The following is a 25,774-nucleotide window of genomic DNA, read 5'->3' as shown; positions in this document are numbered from 1 at the left end:
GTCTTTTTTTGTAAATTAGCATCTGCAGCCTTCTTTTTATACTTGGCTTTTAGAAGAGTTTAGCAGAGTGGGAGGATATTCCTGGGGATAAAGCTGGACAAAGAAAGTAGAGAGAAGCACTTAGCCTAGAACAATCAAGGTACAGAAATAGTCTCCTAATTCTTGAGCTGAGTATAAATCGGGCAACTACAGTAGAGGTACATGGAACATGGGCAATACAATCATCAAGGACAAAGCAAATTGCAATATTGCTGTGGAGAATGATTACATGGAATATATTCAAAATAGTTTTACAGTTCAGTATGTGGGGGAACCATATAGAGAACAAATTTAATATTGTGCCATGAGACAGAGCTAATTAACAACCTTACAGTAAAGTGGCTTCTGGGTAAGAGTCATCATAAGAGCTTTATAAAGAAGTTGAAAGGGAATTGAGATAATTTTGAAACTGGGAACTTTAATCTGAACCTACCAAATAAACAATGTTATTATGAGGACAGAATTAACTAGATGGACTGGGAAACTTGATTAAATAATGGCACATCTTGAAATAAATTATTAACAATTTCTGACAAACACGAATTAAACAAAGACAAAAACAAAGGTCTTACTGGGATTAACAAGAGAGGTTAAAGTTATATTCAAGAAAGAAGCCGATAACCTGGAATCTGCAAGGACTTTGAAAAGGGTGGGAAGAAATTGATGGTGGGAGAATAAAAAACAGAATAAATTAGAAAACAACATCAAAACAAATTATTAAAGATTGCAAAGTATGTAAAAAGGTAAAGGATATTTAAAGGCCAGTGTGTATGTAGGCATCTCAAGAAATTAAGTAACAAAGTTATCATTTATTACTAATAAAATTGAATACAGAAATAGAGAGATTATGTTTCAGTTATATGGGTGAGATCACACTGGAGTACTATGTATAGTAACATTCTTAATGTGTTCAAAGCAGCTCAGAGAAGGCTCACTAATAATAGGAATGGATGGGTATGCTAGGCTTGTCATAGAGTCATAGAATGAAACAGCGTGGAAACAGACCTATCGGCCCAACTTGCCCACACCGACCAACATGTCCCAGCTACACTAATCTCACCTGGCCGCGCTTGGTCCAAATCCCTCCAAACCTGTCCTATCCATGTACCTGTCTAGCTGTTCTTAAACATTGGGATAGTCCCAGCCTCAACTACCTCCTCCGGCAACTTGTTCCATACATCACCACCCTTTATGTGAACCTTTTATGGATGGATTTTAGCAGAGTGGGAAGTCACATGCTTGAGACAAATGAGACCTTAAAGGTTCTTAACAGGCCTGGCATCATCCATGGAGGGAAACGGAGAGACAACATTTCAGGCCAGTACCCTTCCTCAGGTTGAAGAAGGGTCCTGACCCGAAACGCAATCTATTCATCTCCCTCCATAGATGCTGCCTGGCCTACTCAGTTCTGCTCAATATTCCAGTATCTGCAGTATCTCTGAAGATTCTCTTGATGGGGTGAATCCATATAATAATAATCTCTTTTACAGAAAAATCTAGAACATAGACCCATTATTTAAAAGCAAGATTTGTCAATTTATAACAGAGATGGGTGAATTATTTTTCTCTCAAGAAGATCGCAATCCTTTGGAACTCTTCCTTAAACGGCAGTGGAAGTAGAGTATTTGATTTTCTTTAAGGCAAACTTAAGATTCTCGAAAAGCAGCAGATAAAACGGTAACATGGAAATGTCGAGTTTACAATCAGATCAGCGATGATCTTCTTAAATGAGGTGTCAAGTGGCCTACTCTTCCTCCTTGTTCTTAATTGTGTTTGTAAACTTGAGTACCCTTACAGCAAGTGACAAAGATGTTTGTTTAAGTACAGTTATTCCCCTGGAATAATTACATGTATCCTAGGAGTTTGAAAATAGATGCTTACAAAGCTAATACATGTTAAGTCTTGGTCTTTTCTGGAGAGAGTGCAGAAGAGAAAAAAACAAGGGCTGAAAATTTACGGCCGGGAAAGGTTGAGATAGACACAAAAAACTAGAGTAACTCAGCAGGTCAGGCAGCATCTCTGGAGAAAAAAGAATAGGTGATGTTTCGGGTTGAAACCCTTCTTCAGACTTGATTGGTTAAGTCTGTTTTCTTTAGGACAGAGGAGATTGGGGGACGATGACTGAAGTGTATAAGATTATGATTGTCCTAAGGGAAGGCAGAATGTATTTCCCTTAGCAGAGGAGTTGTGAGGGAGAGCCTGAGGCAATTTCCAGTCCATAAAGCCATGTACGAACCCCATCATCAAAGGTGCACATTTGTATAAAGAAAATTCGACACGTTGTCCACTGTGCCCCGATTACCTCTCGATCAGGTTTGTGGGGTTTCATCAGTTCCACGGCCTGGCCTCTTCGGACCAGCATTACCTGGGAGTCCCCAAGCCAGGCTACGTGCAGCATGTTGCCCCGCAAAAAGGTCACCACTCCAGTGGAGCCACATCGCAGGTTCTGAGGGAATCCGAATGAAACAACTGTAGGTTAGCATCAAAGTTATCCCCATTTCCATACACCCGCCTGTCCCCTCCCTGCTCAGAGCTTCCTGACCAGGACATGGGAGGTTCTCCCCAAATTTATCCTAGCCTGGTTCATCAGATGGAAGAGGATGATTTTAGGCAGTCTGCCCCTCACCCCTTCACATCATACTAAAGTATCCTGTTGCACTGCATGGAGTGTAGTGCTGCGTAGCACAGGTGGTGATCACAGTGATGGTTCTTTGGTGGAAGATTCCTGAAATCTCTTTCCTGTTTTTGGTGGTATTGTAGAGGTAGCTGGAAGATTTAGAGAGATTGGGGCTAAATCTTCGATCCCCATCACTCGCCACTCACAATTATAGTAATTTCTCACTTTCTGCTCGCAGCTGCCTATGCGCCGGTGCGTGAGTGGCTGGAGGGATCATCGGGAACTCTGGGGAGAGCAGAGGTTGGCATTAGTATGTGCAGGATTCAATCAAGAGTGCTCAACGGGTAATAACTGGCACTAGAGTCAGAAAAGATGAGGGCGCATTTCTCTACAAAGAGCGGTGGCAAGGTCTGTGAAGTGCGCTTATAGGTAAACGAAATCTGACTCCATTGGTTCCATCTTTTAAGTGTGTTTTGAACATTTAACTTGATTAGGTTAAAAACAAGAGAGTGGGAGATTGGATAGCCTTCCCAAAGCGATAGTAAAGGCCAAATAACCTATTTGGCCCAGCAGAATTGTTCAGAATCACTTGGTGGTGAACACTGTCTACTCAGATTACACTGGCAGCCCATTTCATTGTCTCATTGCACCAATCCATCACATGCATGGCAACAGCTTCTAGTTACCACCTCACGCAGTGAGATGTTGATTCAGGCAGAACAATGGTAACGACTGGCCTTCCACGCGGGACAGAAATCGTACACAAGTGAGGAACAGCCCTCTTGGACACATTCAGTGCGAGGTTTCTGCAGATGTTGATCACAAACCTCTCTGGCAGCCTTCTGGACAAATCGTTCATCCGTGAGGCGAAAGGCCCGACACAAGGCCTCAGCAGGATCATGCTGGAAGATTTCCTGACGGGCCAGGTTCACATGAAGGTGGATGGAGGCATAGATTGCAGCGTCCACCCCTCCATGTCCATCAAACACAGCGAAAAATGATTGTTCCTCCTGGTCCTATTGGGAGAAAAAAAATGATACATCGGCAGAGAAACAAATATGATGTTGACATAGGACAACACAGCACAGGAACTGGCCCTTTGACCCACAATGGCCGTGTTGTCACTGATGCCGAGTTAAACTGTGCCTGCTTGTGATCCATATCCCTCCATTCACTGCGTATCCATCTGGCCAACTAAAAGCCTCCTAAACACCTCTCTACCTGCGTTACCACGTTCAGGGAGCTATGGACCTCAAGATCCTTCCATACATCTATGCTGTTAAGGATCTTGCCATTAACTCTATATTTTCCCCTTACATACAACCTCCCAAAGTGCAACACCTCACTGCATTACCAAAATAATTTGCAGCTAAGAATTCCTGAAGAGTAGCCTGCTTTGTAAATGGGGAACACCTTGGATCGCATGCAAGCCACTAACAACAAAAGAATGATGGGGGCATACAATTTTCCTATATAAATTTCCTCCCAAATGCAGACTCATTTGAATTCCTGCTTCCAATAATCACTATTTTCTCTTCCTCATCCCCTCACCACTCTTATACCTTCTTTTAATTTGCCATTTATTGGTCAACTGCCTCTTGTCATTTCTCCCTCCCCCCCCCCACCCTTTCCACTCAGCATTAATGTTCTTATTTCCCCCTTTCTTGTCCTCTCACTGACTTGCTGCCTCACTTCCACTCACTTATACTTAAGCCTCCTCCACCAACTTCCATGCCTAATTTTCTTCCACCCTTCTCCTTTGACTTTGTCATTCTGTTTCCCACCATCTTTCCAGTCCCAACCTTCCCTTCATCCATCTCATTTACTTTAATTTTCGCCTTCTCCTCCCTCAACCAATGCTAACTATTCAGATACAGACAGACAAGGCAGCTGTTTATTGAAATAATTGCCTATGACAAGCTATTATTCTCACATCTCTCTAAGCAACACCAGATTCATTGCCTCTTCTCAGGACACACTCTGGTTTGAAGTGTCGCCTAGACTCAAATGGCAGCTCATCTTGAAGGATGTGTCAATTGAGGATTTGTTGTGGCTTTCAGCCTTAAATCCTAAGTTAACCCCCCAGTAGCAGATTGAGGGAGTGCAACATTCTCCGAGATGCCACCTTTCCCATGAAATGCTGAACAAGGACCTGTTTGTCCACCCTGATGGGTAGAAGTGATCGAATGAAGCTTTTGAAATAATTCAAGGGAGTGTTCTCTTGTGTCCTGGCCAACACTACTCTTTCAAAAGTTAAAATCGGATGATATGGTTATCATTTCACTTATTGGGAGCTTTCTGTGTACAAAGACTGGATAGACTAGGCTTATACTCGCTGGAATTTAGAAGACTGAGGGGGGATCTTATAGAAACATATAAAATTCTTAAGGGGTTGGAGAGGCTAGATGCGGGAAGATTGTTCCCGATGTTGCGGAAGTCCAGAACCAGGGGTCACAGCTTAAGGGTAAGGGGGAAGTCTTTTAGGACCGAGATGAGAAAACATTTCTTCACACAGAGAGTGGTGAGTCTGTGGAATTCTCTGCCACAGAAGGTAGTTGAGGCCAGTTCATTGGCTATATTTAAGAGGGAGCTAGATGTGGCCCTTGTGGCTAAAGGGATCAGGGGGTATGGAGAGAAGGCAGGTACAGGTTACTGAGCTGGATGATCAGCCATGATCATATTGAATGGCGGTGCAGGCTCGAAGGGCCGAATGGCCTACTCCTGCACCTATTTTCTATGTTTCTAAATGGCTGCTGCATTTCCTACATCACAGCAATGATTACTCAGTTGCTGTAAAATGCATTGGGACTTCTTGAGTTGGTGAAACACACTGCTGAAATGCAAGTGCCTTTAAATCACTGCTGCATTCATTCGCTTTTTCTGAGATTGTGTCCTGTGGACTCTGCTCGTGGGTAAAGAGAGATTCTCTCTCTCTCTCTGGGTTTCTAGTAGTTTGTCTGGGAAAGGTTCTTACAATTGTATTTAAAATTGAACCAAGAAAACAAGTGCAGGAGGTGAAAGTATGCATCAGGTAAAGCCAGACCCAAGCCACATGGACGAGAGTCACATTTCAATCAATGATTTCAGCTTCCAGCTGTTGGATGGGACTTAAACCTGATGCAATCTGTAATCAGGTTTCTCACTATTCAGCCGAGCATAGGATTAACGGGAGACAAATCCATGGGTCCTGGTGTCCTTGGTGCAAGACCCCAGAGTATCACCTTGGCTTCAACAGAGGACTGAGGGAGAGGCAGTTAGAGTAAGAGAATAAAATACATCGAAATGCGTTCAACAAATCTCAAGGGGAGAAAGAAATACCAAGTGATCTCCTCATAAACTCATCAGATAGAAATAAAGTATCTTTTAAAGAAAAGATGAATGGGAATTTAAGAAATTTCAAGCACCTTATCAAATGGATGGTTGATGTTTGTAGTTTTTAAGGAGCCCAGAGGAGTCATTTGAAGCTTAAATGGACTGCAATGTAGGGATGGGCTCAGAAAAGTTCATATCATGTTATGTCAGCCTACATCTACCTACCTCTAGATTAAAGAGAGTATTGAAATCAGGCAGGCAGACGTGTTTATCCTCCATTTTCCTGCGCATGTTTTTGATGGCATGAATTGATGTTTCGAAATAGGGATGTGATCTTCTTGTTAAAGGCAGGTCCTTCACCCAGCTGCAGCAGACCACATGGAGCTTGGAGAATACCATTCGGGCTAGCTTTGTTGAGTCAAACTCTGGAAAAGCAGAAGGGTTTAGATTTTTTAAAAGATTTTTTTAGGTTTAGAGATACAGCGCAGAAACAGGCCCACCGGGTCCGCGCCACCCAGCGATCCCCGCACACTAACACTATCCTACACCCACTAGGGACAATTTTTACATTTGTCCAGCCAATTAACCTACATACCTGTACGTCTTTGGAGTGTGGGAGGAAACCGAAGATCTCGGAGAAAACCCACGCAGGTCACGGAGAGAACGTATAAACTCCGTACAGACGGCGCCCGTAGTCAGGATCGAACCTGAGTCTCCGGCGCTGCATTCGCTGTAAGGCAGCAACTCTACCGCTGCGCCACCGTGAATGAAACCATTCAACTCTCCGTTGCAACAAAACAGGTCAAGTCAGCAATGTGCACGACCCACGAGAAAATAAATATATATTTCAAAATGTTGGCAGATTAAGCAGAAACTCATTGCCAGACAACTGCGATGCCAGGCCAGCTGTGGTTACACTATAGCTGTCAAGAGGTGAATGTTAAAGCCTGACTTCACAGGCTGGATGATACACTTCTTCACACAAAAGGTTTTCAAGGGTAGAAATGACAATGACAGTTCTGCAAATAAAAACCAGGGGGATAACCTGGGCTGGAGTAGTTAAGTGGGCAGAACACTTGCCTCTGAGTCATTTTGGATTCTAACCCAGTCAAGGGACTTACACACAGAAAAAGCAGTGGTGAGGGGTCGTGTTGCATCAACATAGGTGCTGCCTCACATGTGAGGCTTTAAACTGAGACCTGTCAAACCTCTGGCAAAATACCCTGAAGAATAGGGGAGTTATCATTTTGTCACATCTAGTCCTTATCCCTCAATCAATGTGACAGGAACGGATTGCCTGGCTTATATGATATTGTTCCTTGTGGCAGCTTATATTGTGTAAACTGACTTACACATTCCATCCATTGTAATATTGACTACATTTCAAATGTACACTTCAACACACTCTGGGGCATCGTGAGGTCATGAAATGCAAGTCGAGTGTATTTGCCACCCTCCCCCACCAATATAATTTCCACACCACATGAATAATTACTGACAGGCCATGGGGAACAGATGGAACAGATCTCTTGGTCTAACCCGGCCTGCAGTGCAGAGTATTATTCATCAATCATTCACAGAGGGACCTGACAACAGGCCGCTGAGTCAGCCTACAGCACACAGCGATTGTGCAGAACCTTATCTCTTCACCCTTGTCAGCAGGTTACGTTGTATCAGTGACTGAGCATGAAGATATCATCTATCTCTGAGAGCAAAGTTACTCAAAGTTCTAATTGCTTTTATTCAAGTCCAACATTTTAGTGCGTTAGAACTCCTCTCCTCTGGACCCGATCTATCACTTCCACACATGGACACTGTCCCTCACATCTCCACATCAGACCTATGAGAACAGGTCAATGTTTGTAGGGGATTTTGTGTCCAAATTCTGGTCCTGGTCCATATATGTGAAAATATGGATCCAATCCTTTGGTTAACACCTGGGCCCTTCACAAAAATTGTTAATATTTTTACAATAATGTATTAATACACACCAATGTTTTATAATCCAGATTTAAGTAAATAGCTAAAATATATATATATATATATATATATATATATATATATATATATATATATATATATATGTATTAGTAGAATACATATAGAATAGTACAGCACAGGAACAGGCTCTTCGTATCACAATGTCTGGACCAAACATAATACCAAGTTAAACTAATCTCTGCCGAGGCATGATCCATATTACTCCATTCCCCACATATCCATGTGCCTATCCAGCAGCCTTTTATTTGGCCCAGGTTCTGTGGTATTCAAATCCTTTGTGTCCAAAATAGCATTGGTCCATGTCTCTGGGTTGTTGGACCAGCAACCCAGTCACTACTGAAGCCTGATTGAGGAACTGGAGCCCTATCTGGCTGCTAGCTATCGTTCAGGTTTGCTTTCATACAGTCATGGTGCTGAACGGACAGCTCCTCCTTGCCAAAGATCCTTGCCATTGACCAAAAGATCTTGGACCTGAAAGTTTAATCGAAGTTTCTCTTCCCACAGGGGCAGCCTGGCCTGCTGGGTATTTCCAGTATCTACTGTAGATTTCTAGCATCTGCATTTTTTTTTAAAATTGCACCTGGCTGTCTGCCTTATAGGAAATCCTATGCATTCCGATGATAACGTTAACCTCCTCGGGGCCTGCAATATTCCTCACTGTTGGGCAACTATGAAAATGTTTTTTTGATTAGATTGAAATACACAGCCTGGAAACAAGCCCTTCGGCCCACCGAGTCCAGGCCAACCATCGATCACCGGTTCTCTGTTCTATATTATCCCACTCTCTCATCCACTTCCTATACATTCTGGGCAGTTTACAGAAGCTAATTAACCTACAACCAGCACATCTTTGGGACGTGGGAGGAAATAGGAGCGCCCTGAGATAACCCACGCCGTGCAAACTCCACGCGCATAGCACCCGAGGTCAGGATCGAACCCGGGTCTCTGGCGCTGTAAGGCAGCAACTCTACCAACTGCGCCGCAGTGAAGCCCGAACTAGGTGATGGGCAACCCACCATCGCCTTAAAACAGTGACGAGGAGTAAAGCCGCCCAGTCTCTCCCGCCCCAATGGACTGGCGGACCAGCTCGAACATTCTTTAAAGGAGGACTCCGCCCCACAGGTGTCGCGCCAATGCCGCGCCTCGCGCTCGTGTCAGCCAGCAGCGCATCGCGAGGGCGCGCGCGACGTCTCGCGAGCCACACACCACGAGGGGCTTGCCGCGCGTCATGAGAATTGTGTCTCGAGGAGAGTGGAGGCACCATGTGACCCCCCCCCCCCCTCCCCCTCCCGTCGCCAGCTGCTGGATGCAGGTCAGCTCGAGTTCAGGGGGAGCGCGTCATGCAGAGCTTGCTTGATCCGTGTCCTCCCCCCCTCCCCTCCCTGGACAATCATAAAGAATAGGAATAGAATTAGGCCATTCAGCCCATCAAGTCTACTCCGCCATGCAATCGTGTCTGATCTATCTCTCCCTCCTAACCCCATTGTCCTGCCGTCTCCCCATAACCTCTGACACCTGTACTAATCAATATATATTTTTAATTAATTAAATTAGAAACAAAAATTGGTCAATTCCCATTCATTCTGGAATAAAGGTCAGCTACGCGATGACCTATCCAGCTATCCAGTCACGTGCGATGTGCCGGCTGTCACGAGGGCAGGAGACGTGAGATATTACCGATGTACCAAAGATGGGGGCCAGCCGCTCTGGACGGTAAGTGGAACTGGTTAACGGGGAGGGCCTTAGGTGCTGAAGCCAGGGAACTCCGACTGCTCGTTGGATGATGTCACCGCGGGAACACCGCATGTGTGGTCTCTTTCCAAGGCCGTCACCCCACTAGGCCTCCCATCTAGGGATGCCAACTATAGCACTCCCAAATATGGGACAAGGTGACGTCACCGCCCTGCGCCCCATATGACCTCACCCAGCCAGCGGCCACGTGACCTCACCCAGCCAGCGGCCACGTGACCTCACCCAGCCTGCGGCCATGTGACGTCACCCAGCCAGCGGCCACGTGCTCCCGCTCCAACAATTTTTTTCAGATTTTTACTTTTATTAAATTCGTAACTTTTGTAGGAAAAAAAATCCATATATACCTACATTATTTTAATCAATGTCTTTTCTGCATAAAAATCAAGATCCATTTCCTGCTTTGCTCAGACTGATTACAGACACCATTGCCAGCGATGGTTTGGTTTACTTTGCCCGGTTCACAACTTGCCATGGTCAGGGCTGTGACCCGCCGCTCTCTCCTCTCCCTCGTCCGTGGCCCTCGGGTACGAGCAGGGCTCGGCCGCTTTCTCTTGGGGGTGGGTCTGCCGGCTCCGTAGCGGCAGGAGAGCTAGGCCTAGTGCCGGGGGAAGCAGCCGGAGCCTGGGCCTGGGCCTGAACATGACAGGGCAACCGTGAGCTTGAGGTGGGCCAAGGGGAAAGGCGGCAGCAGTAGCAGCGATAATGAGGCCGGGCGTTTGTGGAGGTGAAGGCCTGGGCCTGGCGCTGGGCCTGACTTCGGCTCTCCCGTCCCCCCTCCTCTCCCCGGCCGGCTCAGCGCCTTCCCCATGCCGCCCAGAGTCTACCAGCATTGGCGCAGCAACGTGCTTTGGCCCCTCGAGAGCCATCATTGGGAGGGCCGCCACCGTCTCCCCACTGTACTGAACATCCCCGCACCAGGACGGGACAGGACTCTCTCCCCCCCCCCCCCCCCATCTATGGCAGCTGCCCAGACCGGGAGGTGGGTTGCTACGCAACCTCAGTTAGGCAGCATCTGGGCCTACAGCCCCCCCACCCCCTCCCCTCTCCCTAGGGCCTAATACGGGACAAAGGCTGTCCCATAGGGGACAAGCCAATTTAGCCGAAAATACGGGACAGTTGGCAACCCTACTTCCATCCCAAACCTTGTCCATTTTAATGACGTGGGGAGAATGGGATAGTGATAGGTTTTTAAGGCACATCTTTGGCCGTGGAAACAGTTTATACTCGGCCTGTCAAGCGTGTGGCGTCTTTGTTTTTATTTCGTCAGCCGAAGCTACAGAATGGTAATGCTCCAACAGTTACTCCAACAATGCATCGATGCAAGGAGCTGTCTGACCAGTAAATTCACCCTTGAGACTGTTCTCAGCTCTCTGACCTGCTTTTTGTTGGTCAGATGCAACTTTTTTAAAGATGCATTAAGAGCAGTGTCTCCAGAAACGAAATGGATTTACAGATCTTGGTGAAAAAGCACAAGATGCATCAGGCACCCAATCATCACGTCTAACTAACTAACCAGTCCATTTTCTCTGCTGGAATTAGGACATGGTCTCATCGTCACTGTTAATAAAATGACCTCCAAACGGGTAATCCATTTTTATATGGAACATTTTCTTCTGATTTTTATTTAGCATGGTGTTTATTATTCAGTATTGTACAGAATCAGGCCATTTAACCCAACTGGTCTTTGCAGGCGTTCATGACGTGCATAATCTTCCTCCTTAAACTTCTTCTGTCACGGCCCACTGACTATTATATTGTTTCTTTCCATTCTCCCTGGGGTTTATCCACCTTAAAATATCTCTCTGCTATTCACCTTACCACTGTCTGGGTTTCTCTTGAATTCCCTGGGACTGTCTTGCATTTCTTGAAGTCATTTTGGCCCTACCTCTCCCCCAAATGGTACATCGGTTTGCTTTCATATCTCTAGATTTCTTGTGGGAAATTCCTGTTTTCCTCAGGAAGCTGATTAGTGAAATTTGCACAGTGGCCTTGATGCCAATCTTCCTGATCTCAAGCGTGGAAGCCCAGGTGAAGAGTGATTGTTACAATTGGCAGCGGAACTATTTTCCCAACTCCTTTTCTCCTAACTGGAAAGAATGGGTTTTCTCACCTGAATCAAGCACCTGATGCCAGCAATGATGAAACGGGTAGAATTGTGCTGGACGTGACTTACTTTCACTTGACTAACCAATCAAAGCCCACAACATAGAACAAAACAAGATCACATAACATAGACCAAGATAGTAATAAATCCCCAGCATGAGTCAATAAATCGATTCTGTAACTGACTACTGAGATACTATAAATTATGATAGAATAATTATGTACACAAAAACCCACAGATGCTGGAGTCTGGATGGAAAAGCAAACTGCTGGAGGAACAGCATGTCAGACGGCATCAACAGAGCGAAATGGTAAATTGACATTTCGAGACCCCTTCCTCTGCACTGAAAGAATATCATGGAGATAGCTAGTATAAAGAGGTGAGGGTTGGGCCAAGGACTCGCACACTCCTGGTGAGAAGGGGTGGACTGGTGGATGGGAATCGGGTGGGAGAGAGAGGGGTGGAGATAACAACCGAGTTGGCACATGATAGATGGAGGCAGCCAGGGGCTGCAGTTGATGGAATCTGATGGGAAAGGCAAGTTGTGCATTGGATCAACTGGGGAGGTAAGGTGAGCAAATGGAAACATGCTAGCGATAAGGGAACCGATGAGAGGACAATAGACAATAGGTGCAGGAGTAGGCCATTTGGCCCTTTGAGCCAGCACCACCATTCAATGTGATCATGGCTGATCATTCTCAATCAGTACCCCGTTCCTGCCTTCTCCCCATAACCCCTGACTCCGCTATCCTTAAGAGCTCTATCTAGCTCTCTCTTGAATGCATTCAGAGAATTGGCATCCACTGCCCTCTGAGGCAGAGAATTCCACAGATTCACAACTCTCTGACTGAAAAAGTTTTTCCTCATCTCCGTACTAAATGGCCTACCCCTTATTCTTAAACTGTTGCCTCTGGTTCTGGACTCCCCCAACATTGGGAACATGTTTCCTGCCTCTAACATGTCCAACCCCTTAATAATCTTATATGTTTCGATAAGAGACCCTCTCATCCTTCTAAATTCCAGTGTATACAAGCCTAGTCGCTCCAGTCTTTCAACATACGACAGTCCCGCCATTCCGGGAATTAACCTAGTAAACCTACGCTGCATGCCCTCAATAGCAAGAATATCCTTCCTCAAATTTGGATACCAAAACTGCACACAGTACTCCAGGCGCGGTCTCACTCGGGCCCTGTACAACTGCAGAAGAACCTCTTTGCTCCTATACTCAACTCCTCTTGTTATGAAGGCCAACATTCCACTGGCTTTCTTCACTGCCTGCTGTACCTGCATGCTTCCTTTCAGTGACTGATGTACTAGGACACCCAGATCTCGTTGTACGTCCCCTTTTCCTAACTTGACATCATTCAGATAATAATCTGCCTTCCTATTCTTACCACCAAAGTGGATAACCTCACACTGCATTAAACTGCATTAAACTGCATTAAACTGCATTAAACAACCACATTAAACTGCATCTGCCATGCATCCGCCCACTCACACAACCTGTCCAAGTCACCCTGCAACCTCATAGCATCTTCCTCACAGTTCACACTACCACCCAGCTTTGTATCATCTGCAAATTTGCTAATGGTACTTTTAATCCCTTCATCCAAGTCATTAATGTATATTGTAAATAGCTGCGATCCCAGCACCGAGCCTTGTGGTACCCCACTAGTCACTGCCTGCCATTCTGAAAGGGACCCATTTATCCCCACTCTTTGCTTTCTGTCTGCCAACCAATTTTCTCTCCATGTCAGTACCCTACCCCCAATACCATGTGCTCTAATTTTGCCCACTAATCTCCTATGTGGGACCTTGTCGAAGGCTTTCTGAAAGTCGAGGTACACCACATCCACCGGCTCTCCCCTGTCAATTTTCCTAGTTACATCCTCAAAAATTCCAGAAGATTAGTCAAGCATGATTTCCCCTTCGTAAATCCATGCTGACTCGGAACGATCCTGTTACTGCTATCCAAATGCTCCGTAATCTCGTTTTTTATAATTGACTCCAGCATCTTCCCCACCACTGATGTCAGACTAACTGGTCTATAATTTCCCGTTTTCTCTCTCCCTCCTTTCTTAAAAAGTGGGATAACATTAGCTACCCTCCAATCCACAGGAACTGATCCTGAATCTATAGAACATTGGAAAATGATTACCAATGCGTCCACAATTTCTAGAGCCACCTCCTTAAGTACCATGGGATGTAGACCATCAGGCCCTGGGGATTTATCAGCCTTCAGTCCCATCAGTCTACCCAACATCATTTCCTGCCTAATGTGGATTTTCTTCAGTTCCACCGTCACCCTAGGATCTCTGGCCACTAGAACATCTGGGAGATTGTTTGTATCTTCCTTAGTGAAGACAGATTCAAAGTACCAGTTCAACTCGTCTGCCATTTCCTTGTTCCCCATAATAAATTCCCCTGCTTCTGTCTTCAAGGGACCCACATTTGCCTTGACTATTTTTTTCCTCTTTACGTACCTAAAAAAACTTTTACTATCCTCCTTTATGTTATTGGCTAGATTACCCTCGTACCTCTTCTTTTCTCCCCGTATTGCCTTTTTAGTCATCTTCTGTTGCTCTTTAAAAGAGTCCCAATCTTCTGGCTTTCCGCTCTTCTTTGCATTGTTGTACTTCTTCTCTTTTATTTTTATGCTGTCCTTGACTTCCCTTGTCAGCCACGGTTGCCTCTTACTCCCCTTAGAATCTTTCCTCCTCTTTGGGATAAATTGATCCTGCAACTTCTGCATTATTCCCAGGAATACCTGCCATTGCTGTTCCACCATCTTACCTGCTTGGGCCTCCTTCCAGTCAAATCTGGCCAGCCCCTGCCTCATGCCTCTGTAATCCCCATTGCTATACTGTAATACTGACACTTCCGATTTTCCCTTCTCCCTCTCAATTTGTAGAGTAAAACTTATCATATTGAGATCACTGCCTCCTAATGGCTCTTTTACCTTGAGTCCCCTTATCAGATCAGGTTCATTACACAACACTAAATCCAGAATTGCCTTCTTCCTGGTAGGCTCCAGTACAAGCTGTTCTAAGAATCCATCTCGGAGGCATCTCCACAAACTCTCTTTCCTGTAGTCCAGCACCAACCTGATTTTCCCAGTCTACCTGCATGTTGAAATCTCCCATAACCACCGTAGCATTACATTTGCGACATGCCAATTTTAGCTCTTGATTCAACTTGCACCCTATGTCGAGGTTACTGTTTGGGGGCCTGAAGATAACTCCGATTAGAGTCTTTTTACCCTTACAATTCCTCATTTCTATCCATACTGATTCTACATCTCCTGATTCTATGTCACCCCTTGCAAGGAAGTGAATATCATTCCTTACCAACAGAGCGACCCCACCCCCTCTGCCCACCTGTCTGATATTTTCTATACATTGTGTACCCCTGAATATTCAGTTCCCAGAGCGAAAGGAAAGGGAGAGCAAAGGGTGGGGATGGATGAGCGAACCAGCCTTTGCAAAGGTTAGAGGCAAGTCAAGGTGAGAGTGGTCCTTGCACAAAGCAGAAAGAAGTGGGAGGGGAAGATGGGACAGAAAATAGGATCACATTGCAGCTTGTGAAAATGTCGAATAATGATGTGCTGGATGCAAAGGCTGGTTGGATGGAAGGTGAGGACCGAAGAAACTATATGTCCAAGATAATTGGGTGCCTAACCTGAATGGAAATAAGAACCAAGGGCATGTCAATCGAAGGTCATAACCTTCGGGTCTCCACCTGAAACGTCACCCATTCCTTTCCAGAGATGCTGCCTGTCCCACTGAGTTACTCCAGCATTTTGTGATCTACCTTCGATTTAAACCAGCATCTGCAGTTCTTTCCGACACGTCTTAACCTATCTATACAGTCAGAATCTTTTTTCCCCAGGGTGGAAATGTCCAACACTAGAGGGCACCGCTACAAGGTGAGAGGGGACAAGGTGAGAGGGGGAAAGTTTAGTGGAAGTTTAGAGTCGGGGGGGGGGCTTGGTACGCGTTGCCAGGGGTGGTTTTGTGGGCAGACACGATTGTGGCATTTAAGAGGCTTTAGATAGGCACATGGAAGGATACATGGATCATGTACAGGCAGATGAGATCAGTTTACTGGCATCATGTTCGGGACAAATATTGTGGGCCAAAGAGCCCGTACCTGTGCTGTGCTGTTCTATGTTCTGAGATGGATGGTCAGCTTTGCTCTCATATAGCTTAAGGAGAATCTCAAGGAGCAGAGTGAGGGAGGAGTACAGGTGTTGGTGAGTCTCGGGAAAGGGTTACAATTGCTTCGCCAAAAACCTTGTTGCCTTGTCGTGACAGTATTTTATGCAAGGCCATGGTATGGGTTTGGATTCACAAACCATACGTTTGATTTGTCCAAGACTTCCGTTTCTAAAAGGGAGGGGGGTGGGGGGAAGGAAGAAGTATTTGTGAAAAGTGTATCACAGTAGATCAGAGGCCTCCACAGTCAGTGAACTACGCCTGTGAGCATGACCCATCTGTTATGACTTTGCACAGCGGTCTAATCTGCAGTTGTGAATTCAAGTCACAACATAATCCAGGCAGACACTCCCAGGGTGGATGGAGAATGCCGTACTCATGGAGGGCCACACAGTCAGGAGGCATCAACTTTTTAACTAGATGTTAAACTGAGACCCTGCCTGCTCCCTGTGTGAAATAAAGCCTGAAAACATTTCAAAACGACTTGACTGATTTTGATCTCTCAATCAAATCAAATATCATGGGATCTTGTTGGGCACAACTAGCTACCCCTTTCTGCAATTACCACTTTTAAAGTTCTTAATTGGCCACAGATTGGTTTTGGAGTTTGAGGGGAGACCTGATAAGAGTGTGTGAGATTATGGGAAACATAGATAGGGTAGACAGTCAGGTCTCTTTTTCGGGTAGAAATATCAAGCACTGGAGAGCATAGCTTAAAGATGAGAGGGGCTACGTATGGTGTTTTTTTTTTACATAAGAATGGTGGTTGCCTGCAAAGCTCTGCCAGGAGTGGTAGTGGAGGCAGCAGATACCATAGTGACACTGAAGAGGCTTTTCGAAAAGCACATGAATTTGCAAGGAATGGAGGGATATGACAGGGGAGATTAGTTTAACTTGGCACAGACATTGTGGGCCGAAGGGCTTGTTCCTGTGCTATCCTGTTCTATGACGCACTGTACAAATTAAAGTCTTCCTTCCTTTGCCAAGGTTTGAACCGGTACCATATTTCCTTTGGTCTGAATCACTGGCTGTGCATCTCAACTAGCTGAGCTATTCACGGAATTTGCCAACTTTGTGTATTTCTTCTTTTTAACTGTGATTCACTGAGAGCCATCAGGGATCCATAACTGCAGCTTAATAAAGCTCTTCAAAGAAACTATGAATATATTAATTGGAAACCACCCCAGCTGTGTACCTGGCACGTATTCAACAGTACTCAATCACTACATCACAGCTCACTTAACCCAGTGAGGGAGAGATTGGGCAGAATAACAATTGACCATGTGTGAAGGTTTCTGGACCTTAAGTAGATCACAGAGGAGAAAGCTCTCTCAGGCCACTTTGTTACGCTGCTAACAACGGTTGAGCGGTGGGGTGAATCAGTTCCCCACAGGCCGCACTCAAGACGGTTGTTTGGGGATGAGACCATCGTCCACCAAATTCTGGAATGTACATTTACAAAGAAGGTCTGGAAAGAGATGAAGTGATCTCTGTGGAGTTCCACCTCCAACAGCTGTGTTAGACAGCGCTCAGTGTCTGAGGGCTGTTCCCAGGTATGCACACTGAAACAGCTGCTCCTTGATGATTATTAACTTAGTGCCCTCTAGTCTGCCTGAAACCTGCGGGTCTTCTGCTACAAGAAGTTGGCCACGACCAAATGTTATAGATCGGCACATCGGTCCAGGACCATGTGTCAAGTGCTCCAGCTGTCACAACTGTTGACTTGCTGCCTTCATGTAAATGGAATGATATGGCGTGTATTGAGAATGGTGATATTTGATATTAGGTGCCTATTCATAAAACGTGCAAGTATATAATTATATTTTGAAGTTAAAAACACATGCACTAATTCCTGCTGCTATAGGTGAATGTAAAGAATCTGACAGCACCAATGGACAATGGTCATGGTGGATCCAACATGGTGACCATCAGCTAGAGCTAACAAAATAGTTTTTATTTCCTTGCAGTCTGATAATAACTTGCTTCCATCCATGGGTTCTGAGGTGGTTCATGAAGCCATTGTGTGCTCCAAAGACTGACAAATGGGAAAGGCAGTGTTCGATGAGGCAGCTGAGGGGTGAGGGTGGAGAAAGGAGTGCTCCTTTCACCATTCATTGTCACTGGGAATCCACATACTGATAAAGGAACCCATGGTTCTCTGCCATTCCGAATTTCTCAATTTTGAACAGTAATGCATAACGGATTTTTATAAATTGGGGAGAATATTAAATTTTCTTCTGGAGGCATTGAGAACAAAGTTTAGTTATTTTCTCTGTCCTTCTGGTAATCGCTTACCATGACAGAGCTAAATCTAAAGTGCCTGTTTCAGGTGACACTAAAAACTACAGATGCTAGAATCTTGAGCAAAACACTAACTGCTAGAGGAATTCAGTGGGTCAGGTACGGTAGCGCAGCGGTAGAGTTGCTGCTTTACAGCGAATGCAGCGCCGGAGACTCAGGTTCGATCCTGACTACGGGTGCTGCACTGTAAGGAGTTTGTACGTTCTCCCCGTGACCTGCGTGGGTTTACTCCGAGATCTTCGGTTTCCTCCCACACTCCAAAGACGTACAGGTATGTAGGTTAATTGGCTGGGTAAATGTAAAAATTGTCCCTAGTGGGTGTAGGATAATGTTAATGTACGGGGATCACTGGGCGGCACGGACTTGGAGGGCCGAAAAGGCCTGTTTCCGGCTGTATGTATATGATATGATATGATAGGTAGCTTCTGTGGAGGGAATGGACAGGTGATGCTTCGGGTTAGGTCTCAAGAAGGATCCCAAAGCAAAATATCACCTGTCCATTCCCTCCACAGATGCTGCCTGACCTGCTGAGTTCCTCCAGCATTTTGTGTTTTGCCTGTTTCAGGAGTCAGGTGTTGGGCATGCACATGACGTGATCTGCTCCTTGCATCTAGCTGTGTGTAATATGGGGCTAAGAGTTGGGCTGTTGATTAGGGTATGGAAGCTGATGTTGGTTTACTTATTCTGCCCGTGGATTGGGGATATTTTGTGGTATGACTCCATTATCAGCTTTTTCATTTTACACTTTTTAATGGATCTAGGCACTTCAGCCAAGGACAGCATTTATTGGCTATTCATAGAAACATAGAAAATAGGTGCCATTAGGCCATTAGAAAATAGGCCATTCGGCCCTTCGAGCCTGCACCGCCATTCAATATGATCATGGCTGATCATCCAGCTCAGTAACCTGTACCTGCCTTCTCTCCATACCCCCTGATCCCCTTAGCCACAAGGGCCACATCTAACTCCCTCTTAAATATAGCCAATGAACTGGCCTCAACTACCTTCTGTGGCAGAGAATTCCACAGACTCACAACTCTCTGTGTGAAGAAATGTTTTCTCATCTCGGTCCTAAAAGACTTCCCCCTTATCCTTAAGCTGTGACCCCTGGGTCTGGACTTCCCCAACATCGGGAACAATCTTCCCACATCTAGCCTCTCCAACCCCTTAAGAATTTTATATGTTTCTATAAGATCCCCCCTCAGTCTTCTAAATTCCAGCGAGTATAAGCCGAGTTGCCCTTGTAAAGGTGGTGGTGAGATACCTTCTTTAACTGCTACTGTTCTGGTGAAGATGCTGTTCACCTGTTGAGCAGGGAGTTCTAGTTTGCAGTGACTGAACCACACCGGAAAGTGGGGATCTGTGCAGCCTGGGTTAGATTACAAACTTTGTCCCCTTGATATCTTGATCTTTGAAGCCTCTTCTTCAGATAACAAAGACTACGGTGGTAGTTAATTTCATCATCAATGTCTGCCTTTGTCAAGAAATAGCTCTTGAGATCTGGAAAATAATCTATCTTTTCCAGGATCTCATTGTGGATTTCATTGTCGGACCAGCTTTGCTGTGCACTGGAGACAGATTCGAATTGTGTTGTATAACAGACACAGAATAGAAATTAATTTCTGACATCTAAGGAGGATTCTTCATAGGCCCACTTGATTGATAGTTTCATAAGACTTTCCGAGATCAAAATTGGTCATGCACAGTGGTTGATGCAACTTTATGTACTTTTCTTGGAGTTGACTTAACAGTGAATAAGTCAACAAAATAGATTGTCTCACTGTTATTTGTGAAATCTTTATTGTACACAGATAGGCTGACGTGTTTGACCACAACACACTGACGGTGTGATGTGCGACTACTAAATTTTTACAAGTCTAGTTACTGCAGTGAGCGTGTTTGAGTAATCAAGCGTTCGTGTAAAACAATAAAATAAAATTCTTTCTTTTCTGTTCTCATTCTACCACACTGCTTGCCTGGTTTCCTGCATTACTGTCAAACTTATCCTCACCCCACATGTCCTTCAACTAGGTACTGTTGTACAATTGGCAGATTCCCATTTTCAAGTTTTCTCACAGGTGGCACCAAACTGATACAGTGCCAAACTAAAAAAAGAAGCTATTCCCAAACTGAATTTCTAATATGTTTATTGAGTCAGTCATTTAACATCAAAACCTTGGGTTAATAGAGCAGGGAAGTGTAATCAACCAGGTCCTGTTTCTATCACTAACTATTGTGTATATCTTTATATATATATATATATATAGTATAAGAAAATAACTGCAGATGCTGGTACAAATCGAAGGTATTTATTCACAAAATGCTGGAGAAATATCTTTAGTGAGGGGAGGGGTGGAAGTGTAGGCACATGTATGAGATTGAATGCTTTGTGTGTATGGGGAGGTGTTGAGTAAAGATAGGATGAGACATTCTCACTTGGGTGATAACTGGTTGGTTACAAACAGATCTCTTCCCCCCTCCCCCACGGTAGAGTTGCTGCTTTACAGCGAATGCAGCGCCGGAGACTCGGGTTCGATCCTGACTACGGGTGCTGCACTGTAAGGAGTTTGTACGTTCTCCCCGTGACCTGCGTGGGTTTTCTCCGAGATCTTCGGTTTCCTCCCACACTCCAAAGACGTACAGGTATGTAGGTTAATTGGCTGGGTAAATGTAAAAAAAATGTAAAAATTGTCCCTAGTGGGTGTAGGATAGTGTTAATGTACGGGGATCGCTGGGCGGCACGGACTTGGAGGGCCGAAAAGGCCTGTTTCCGGCTGTATATATATATATGATATGATAACTTCTATTTCTCCTCAAAGAGCACCAGCTGGACTGTTTCAGAAAAGACCGAACAGAGAAACATGAGTCACCCATTCCTTCTCTCCTGAGATGCTGCCTGACCCGCTGAGTTACTCCAGCATTTTATGTCTACCTTGGACTATAACTAACCTCACTGTGCAGTAGCTATCTCCCAAGATAAAATGTCTCTTCCTGGATTCTTCTCCCTCATTATATCAGCGGCAACCCGTTCTTAAATGGAGACAAGCCCGGAATTTCTGTGCAGTGTTTTGCATTTTCAAGACATTTCAAAATATTGTATCTCTGAAGTGCAATCACAATTTAGGAAACATGGCTGCAATTTGTACACAGCAAGCTTCCACAATTGGCAAAGTGACATTTACTTTTACTGAGCAAAAAGGGAGAGCTGCTAGAGGAACACAGTGGGTCAGGCAGTACCTCTGGAGGGAAATGGACAGCCAGCATTTTGGGGTTGAGACCCTTCACATGGACTCTTCAACGTTTACTGTCTATTTTCTTCCACAGACGCTGCCTGGCCCACTGGGCTCATCCAGCAGTTGTCTTTTATGCTGCAGATGCCATCTACAGTCTTTTGTACCACCTTCATTTTTACTGATGCTAATTAAGAGATAAATGATAGTCTCATTGGGTAGAACAATCCAAGTGTCTCTGTAGGAGCTTCAGGGAGGAATTGATTCCATCTTCCCTCTCCTGGTTTTCATCTACTTACGTGTCATCCCATCGGTGCCATCCAGGAGCTTCGGCACATAATGGAGAAGAGAAAGGTCACTCTGAAGGATTTCATTTGTTGTTGCCCTTGCCAACGCTGCAGCCAATGAGAAGGGGGCATTACTGAAAGACAAGGAAAAAAAACATAGGAGAAAAAATTAGTTCCTAACACAATGGGAATTCAAAACTGAAACAAACAATAGTACAAGTACCCGTGCCCAAAAATGAGAACTTATGAATGCTGAAAGCACTATTAAGATACAAAATAAGCAGTTTACATTTGGCTTCACCAGGGAAGTAAGAGGTTTCCAAAGTAAAATAGTGAAGGAGGAGATAGATGGGACACTAGATATATTAAAATTGACTACGTAGAGATACTAGAAACGTAGGTCAGCCAACAAGACAAAATGGAATGCATGTTGGGTTTTGAGCGAAATGTGGGAATATCCGAAGCACTGACCACAATCTTACAGTGCTCCTTTGATACGGGGGTGGTGCCATTAGTAATGCTTCCCTCACTACAGTGAACTCTGACCTGTTGTAGCTACAAAAAAGAAACAATCCACACATCTACTGGCTGGAGAAATCCATGAAAACCAAATGGACATATTTAGTTCACAGTCAAAGATGCACAGTCAATATGATCTTGTGACTTAGGTTTGATTGTCTGAATGTTGGAGACCTGTTTATTTTCTCTCCCATAACAGGTTACATAGAAATTGAAGGGATTAGGAAATGTCTGGTTACATTTTGGCAGTGGGTCAGTCTTACTGGTCTAACATATATTTTTCCCAGTCTCTGGGATGTATAACTGGGTGTGCCAAATGAGAGCTCCAGACCAAGAGAAATCTTTCAAATTTGGCCACTCAAAAGGATTCACACATTGACTCGTGTTATCCTCAAAACCAGAATCGACCTTATCTTTCATTTCTGATCGGTGTTCCTTTAATTAAAAAGAAATCAGATTTGTATTTCATAGTACCTTTCATCACATCAGGACATTCAAAAACACTTAATAACCCATTAAGTGTGTTTACTGTGTGATATTAAAAATCACAGCGTCAATGTTTTGTACAGAAGGCTCTCATAATGACAAAGAGATAATGACCTGATAATTAATTTTTTGTGATGTTTGATGAAAGGATAAATAATACCCAGGACATCAAGAAGAACTCCTTGCTCTCCTTCAAATTTGAGAATAAACAGAAAGATGGCAATACAACGCTGTAGCATTCAGTCGTACTGCCTCTGCAAATGATAACGTAGGCTTTGCACTCAAATCAAATGATATACAAGTGAAGAAATAGTCTCCATTTTTTGTCGGGCCTTTAAGCTCGGCATTCAGAAATGTATAATAATGTTTCTAGTTTAGAAGGGCCTGTTGGCACCTGGGGTTATACAGACTCTACTCAATACCTGAGAGGAGCCAGAGGTGCCTCAACTGGATACAGAACTAGCTTTGTGGTAGGAAGCAGAGGGTGGTGGTGGAGAACTGTTTTACAAACTGGAGAGCTGTGATGAGCTGTATGCTTCAGTGCTGGGCCCATTGCTGTTTGTCGTCCCTATCAACGATTTGGATGAGAGTGTAACCAGGACAAGACCTTCACAATGAACAGTAGGGCATTGGAGAGCATTGGAGAGCAAAGGGGTCTAGACATACAAGCATACAATTCTCTGAAAGTAGTGTAATAGATAGATAGGGTGGTGAAGAAGGCTTTTGGCTTATTGGCATCAGTAAGTTTGCTGATTACACTAACGTAGGTGGTTTCATAGACTGAGGAAGGATATCAAGAATTACAAGGGGATCTTGATCAGCGAGGCAAGTGGGCTGAGGAACGGCTGATGGAGTTTAATGCAGATAAGTGTGAGGTGTTGTATTATGGGAAGTCAAACCAGGACAAGACCTTCATAGTGAACAGTAGGGCATTGGAGAGCATTGTAGAGCAAAAGGGTCTAGGCATACAAGCATATAATTATCTGAAAGTAGTGTAATAGATAGATAGGGTGAAGAAGGCTTTTGGCTTATTGGCATTAATCAATCCGGGAAATGAGTATAGAAGTTGAGCCATTATGTTATGTTACAGTAGGGCATTGATGTACAAGATATTTGTGAGGTCGCACTTGGAGTATTGTGTTCAATTGTGGTCACCCTGGTATAGGAAGGAAAACATTAAGCTGGAAACTATACAGAGAAGATTTACAATGATGTTGCTAGGGCCTGAGCTACAGAGAGAGTTTGGACAGGCTAGGACTTTATTCTGTGGAATGCAGGAGGCTGAGAGGTGACCTATAGAGGTGAATAAAACCATGAGGGGAATACATAGGGTGAATGTGCTGATTCTTTTTCCCAGGGTAGGGGAATCAAGGAACAGGGCACAGGTTTAAGGTGAGGGAAAAATTTAATAAGAACATGAGAGGCAATGTTTTCACATAGAGGGTGCTGGGTATAGAGAACGAGCTGCCAGAGGAAATAGTTTAGGCAGGTATATAAAACAACATTTAAGAGACATTTGGACAGGTAAAAAGGTAGGAAAGGTTTAGAGGGAGATCTTGATACAAGAAACTGAAAATGTTGGTTAAGAAAAAAGACACAAAATGATGGAGTCACTCAGCGGGTCAGGCAGCATCTCTGGAGAACACGTATAAGTGACCTTTGAGTCAGGATCTTTCTTCTTACTGAATGTAGGGAGAGGAAGAAAGCTGGAAGAGAGGAAGGGCAGGACAAAGCCTGGCAGGTAATATGTTGAAACAGGTGGGGTTTTCTTGATCGGCAGATGGTGGACGAAGACCAGAGGTGAGGAGACAGAAGACGCGAGACAAAATAATTGAAGGGTTGTGAAGCGAGAGGAAAGAATATAGGTGGAAGGGAAGAGATGGGGAAGGGTAGAAATAGGTGCAAGTCCAGTTGGACAGGGGAGGGGGAGGAGTTGGAGGAAGAAGGGAGAGGGTGAGAGTTTTGTAGTTACCTAAAATTGGAGAATTCAATGTTCATACCATTGAGCTGAAGAGGTATAGGCTAAATGTGGATAAGTGGGACTGGCCTAGATAGGGCATCTTTGTCAACATGGATGAGCTGAGCCAAAGGGCTGGTTTCTGTGCTGTATGGCTCAGACTCTAACTACCTTAATCCACAGCACAATATGGTTACAAGTTGATTGCAAACCAAGCAATTCTATTTCAGGGAAAACAAATGGTTGAAACGTCAGATGCATCAACACATCATATCCTGTCTAATTATTCCAGCACACAGCAGCATTCACTGATTTGAATAGAAACGACAAGGTGCTTTGAGACGAGCAACTCAACAAATAAAGTTCTTCCGCTCTCTGTCCCAGGGGTTGTAATCTACTTATATAGACACTGTAAACAGCAATATCCCAGAAAACAGTAGGCCAAATTTAATTACGGTGGCTGATCATCATCCTAAGCTCCACAATATTTTTAGGAGATATTTGGACAGGTACATGAGCAGGCAGAGAATGAAGGATATAGACCATGTGCAGGCAGATGAGAGGAGTTTAATTTGGCATAGTTGTCGATACAAATATCTTGGGGAAAAAGGGCTTATTCGTGGTATTCAGGCCACAATTGACCAAAACAAAGGCCTGAAGAATTGAGAAAAAAAGTATATAGGCATAAAACAACAAGAAGGATATAGATAGACACATACACCGATCAACCAAAACATTATGACCACTGACAGGTGATATGAATAACATTGGTTATCTTGTTACAATGGCACCTGTCAAGGGGTGGGATATATTAGGCAGCAAGTGAACAGTCAGTTCTTGAAGTTGATGTGTTGGATGCAGGAGAAATGGGCAGGAGTAAAGACCTGAGTGACTTTGATAACGGCCAAATTGTTATGGCCAGACAACTGGGTCAGAGCATCTCTGAAACAGCAAG

The 25,774-nt window shown here is 44.5% G+C and overlaps 1 protein-coding gene across 4 annotated transcripts in view; it reads right to left on the bottom strand.

The window, feature by feature from the left end:
- The window catches only part of ppm1e (protein phosphatase, Mg2+/Mn2+ dependent, 1E), a 108,123-nt gene that overhangs the window by 7,362 nt on the left and 74,987 nt on the right, over positions 1-25,774 (bottom strand). For 2 of the 4 annotated variants that reach the window (XM_078422620.1, XM_078422621.1), the window contains exons 2-5: positions 21,870-21,991; positions 6,194-6,393; positions 3,484-3,672; positions 2,342-2,485 (exon numbers count right to left, since the gene is read on the bottom strand). In XM_078422620.1, the coding sequence (XP_078278746.1) occupies positions 2,342-2,485; positions 3,484-3,672; positions 6,194-6,393; positions 21,870-21,991 (655 nt within the window). Of the gene's footprint in view, positions 1-2,275; positions 2,486-3,483; positions 3,673-6,193; positions 6,394-21,869; positions 21,992-25,774 lie in introns of all 4 variants that reach the window. The other 2 variants (XM_078422619.1, XM_078422622.1) reach the window with 1 other exon arrangement.

The sequence above is a fragment of the Rhinoraja longicauda genome, chromosome 26, assembly GCF_053455715.1.
Source record: "Rhinoraja longicauda isolate Sanriku21f chromosome 26, sRhiLon1.1, whole genome shotgun sequence".
Taxonomy (NCBI): Eukaryota; Metazoa; Chordata; class Chondrichthyes; order Rajiformes; family Arhynchobatidae; genus Rhinoraja; species Rhinoraja longicauda.
Note: the sequence above shows the minus strand (reverse complement) of the source record. Positions and strands in the feature narration are given on the sequence as shown.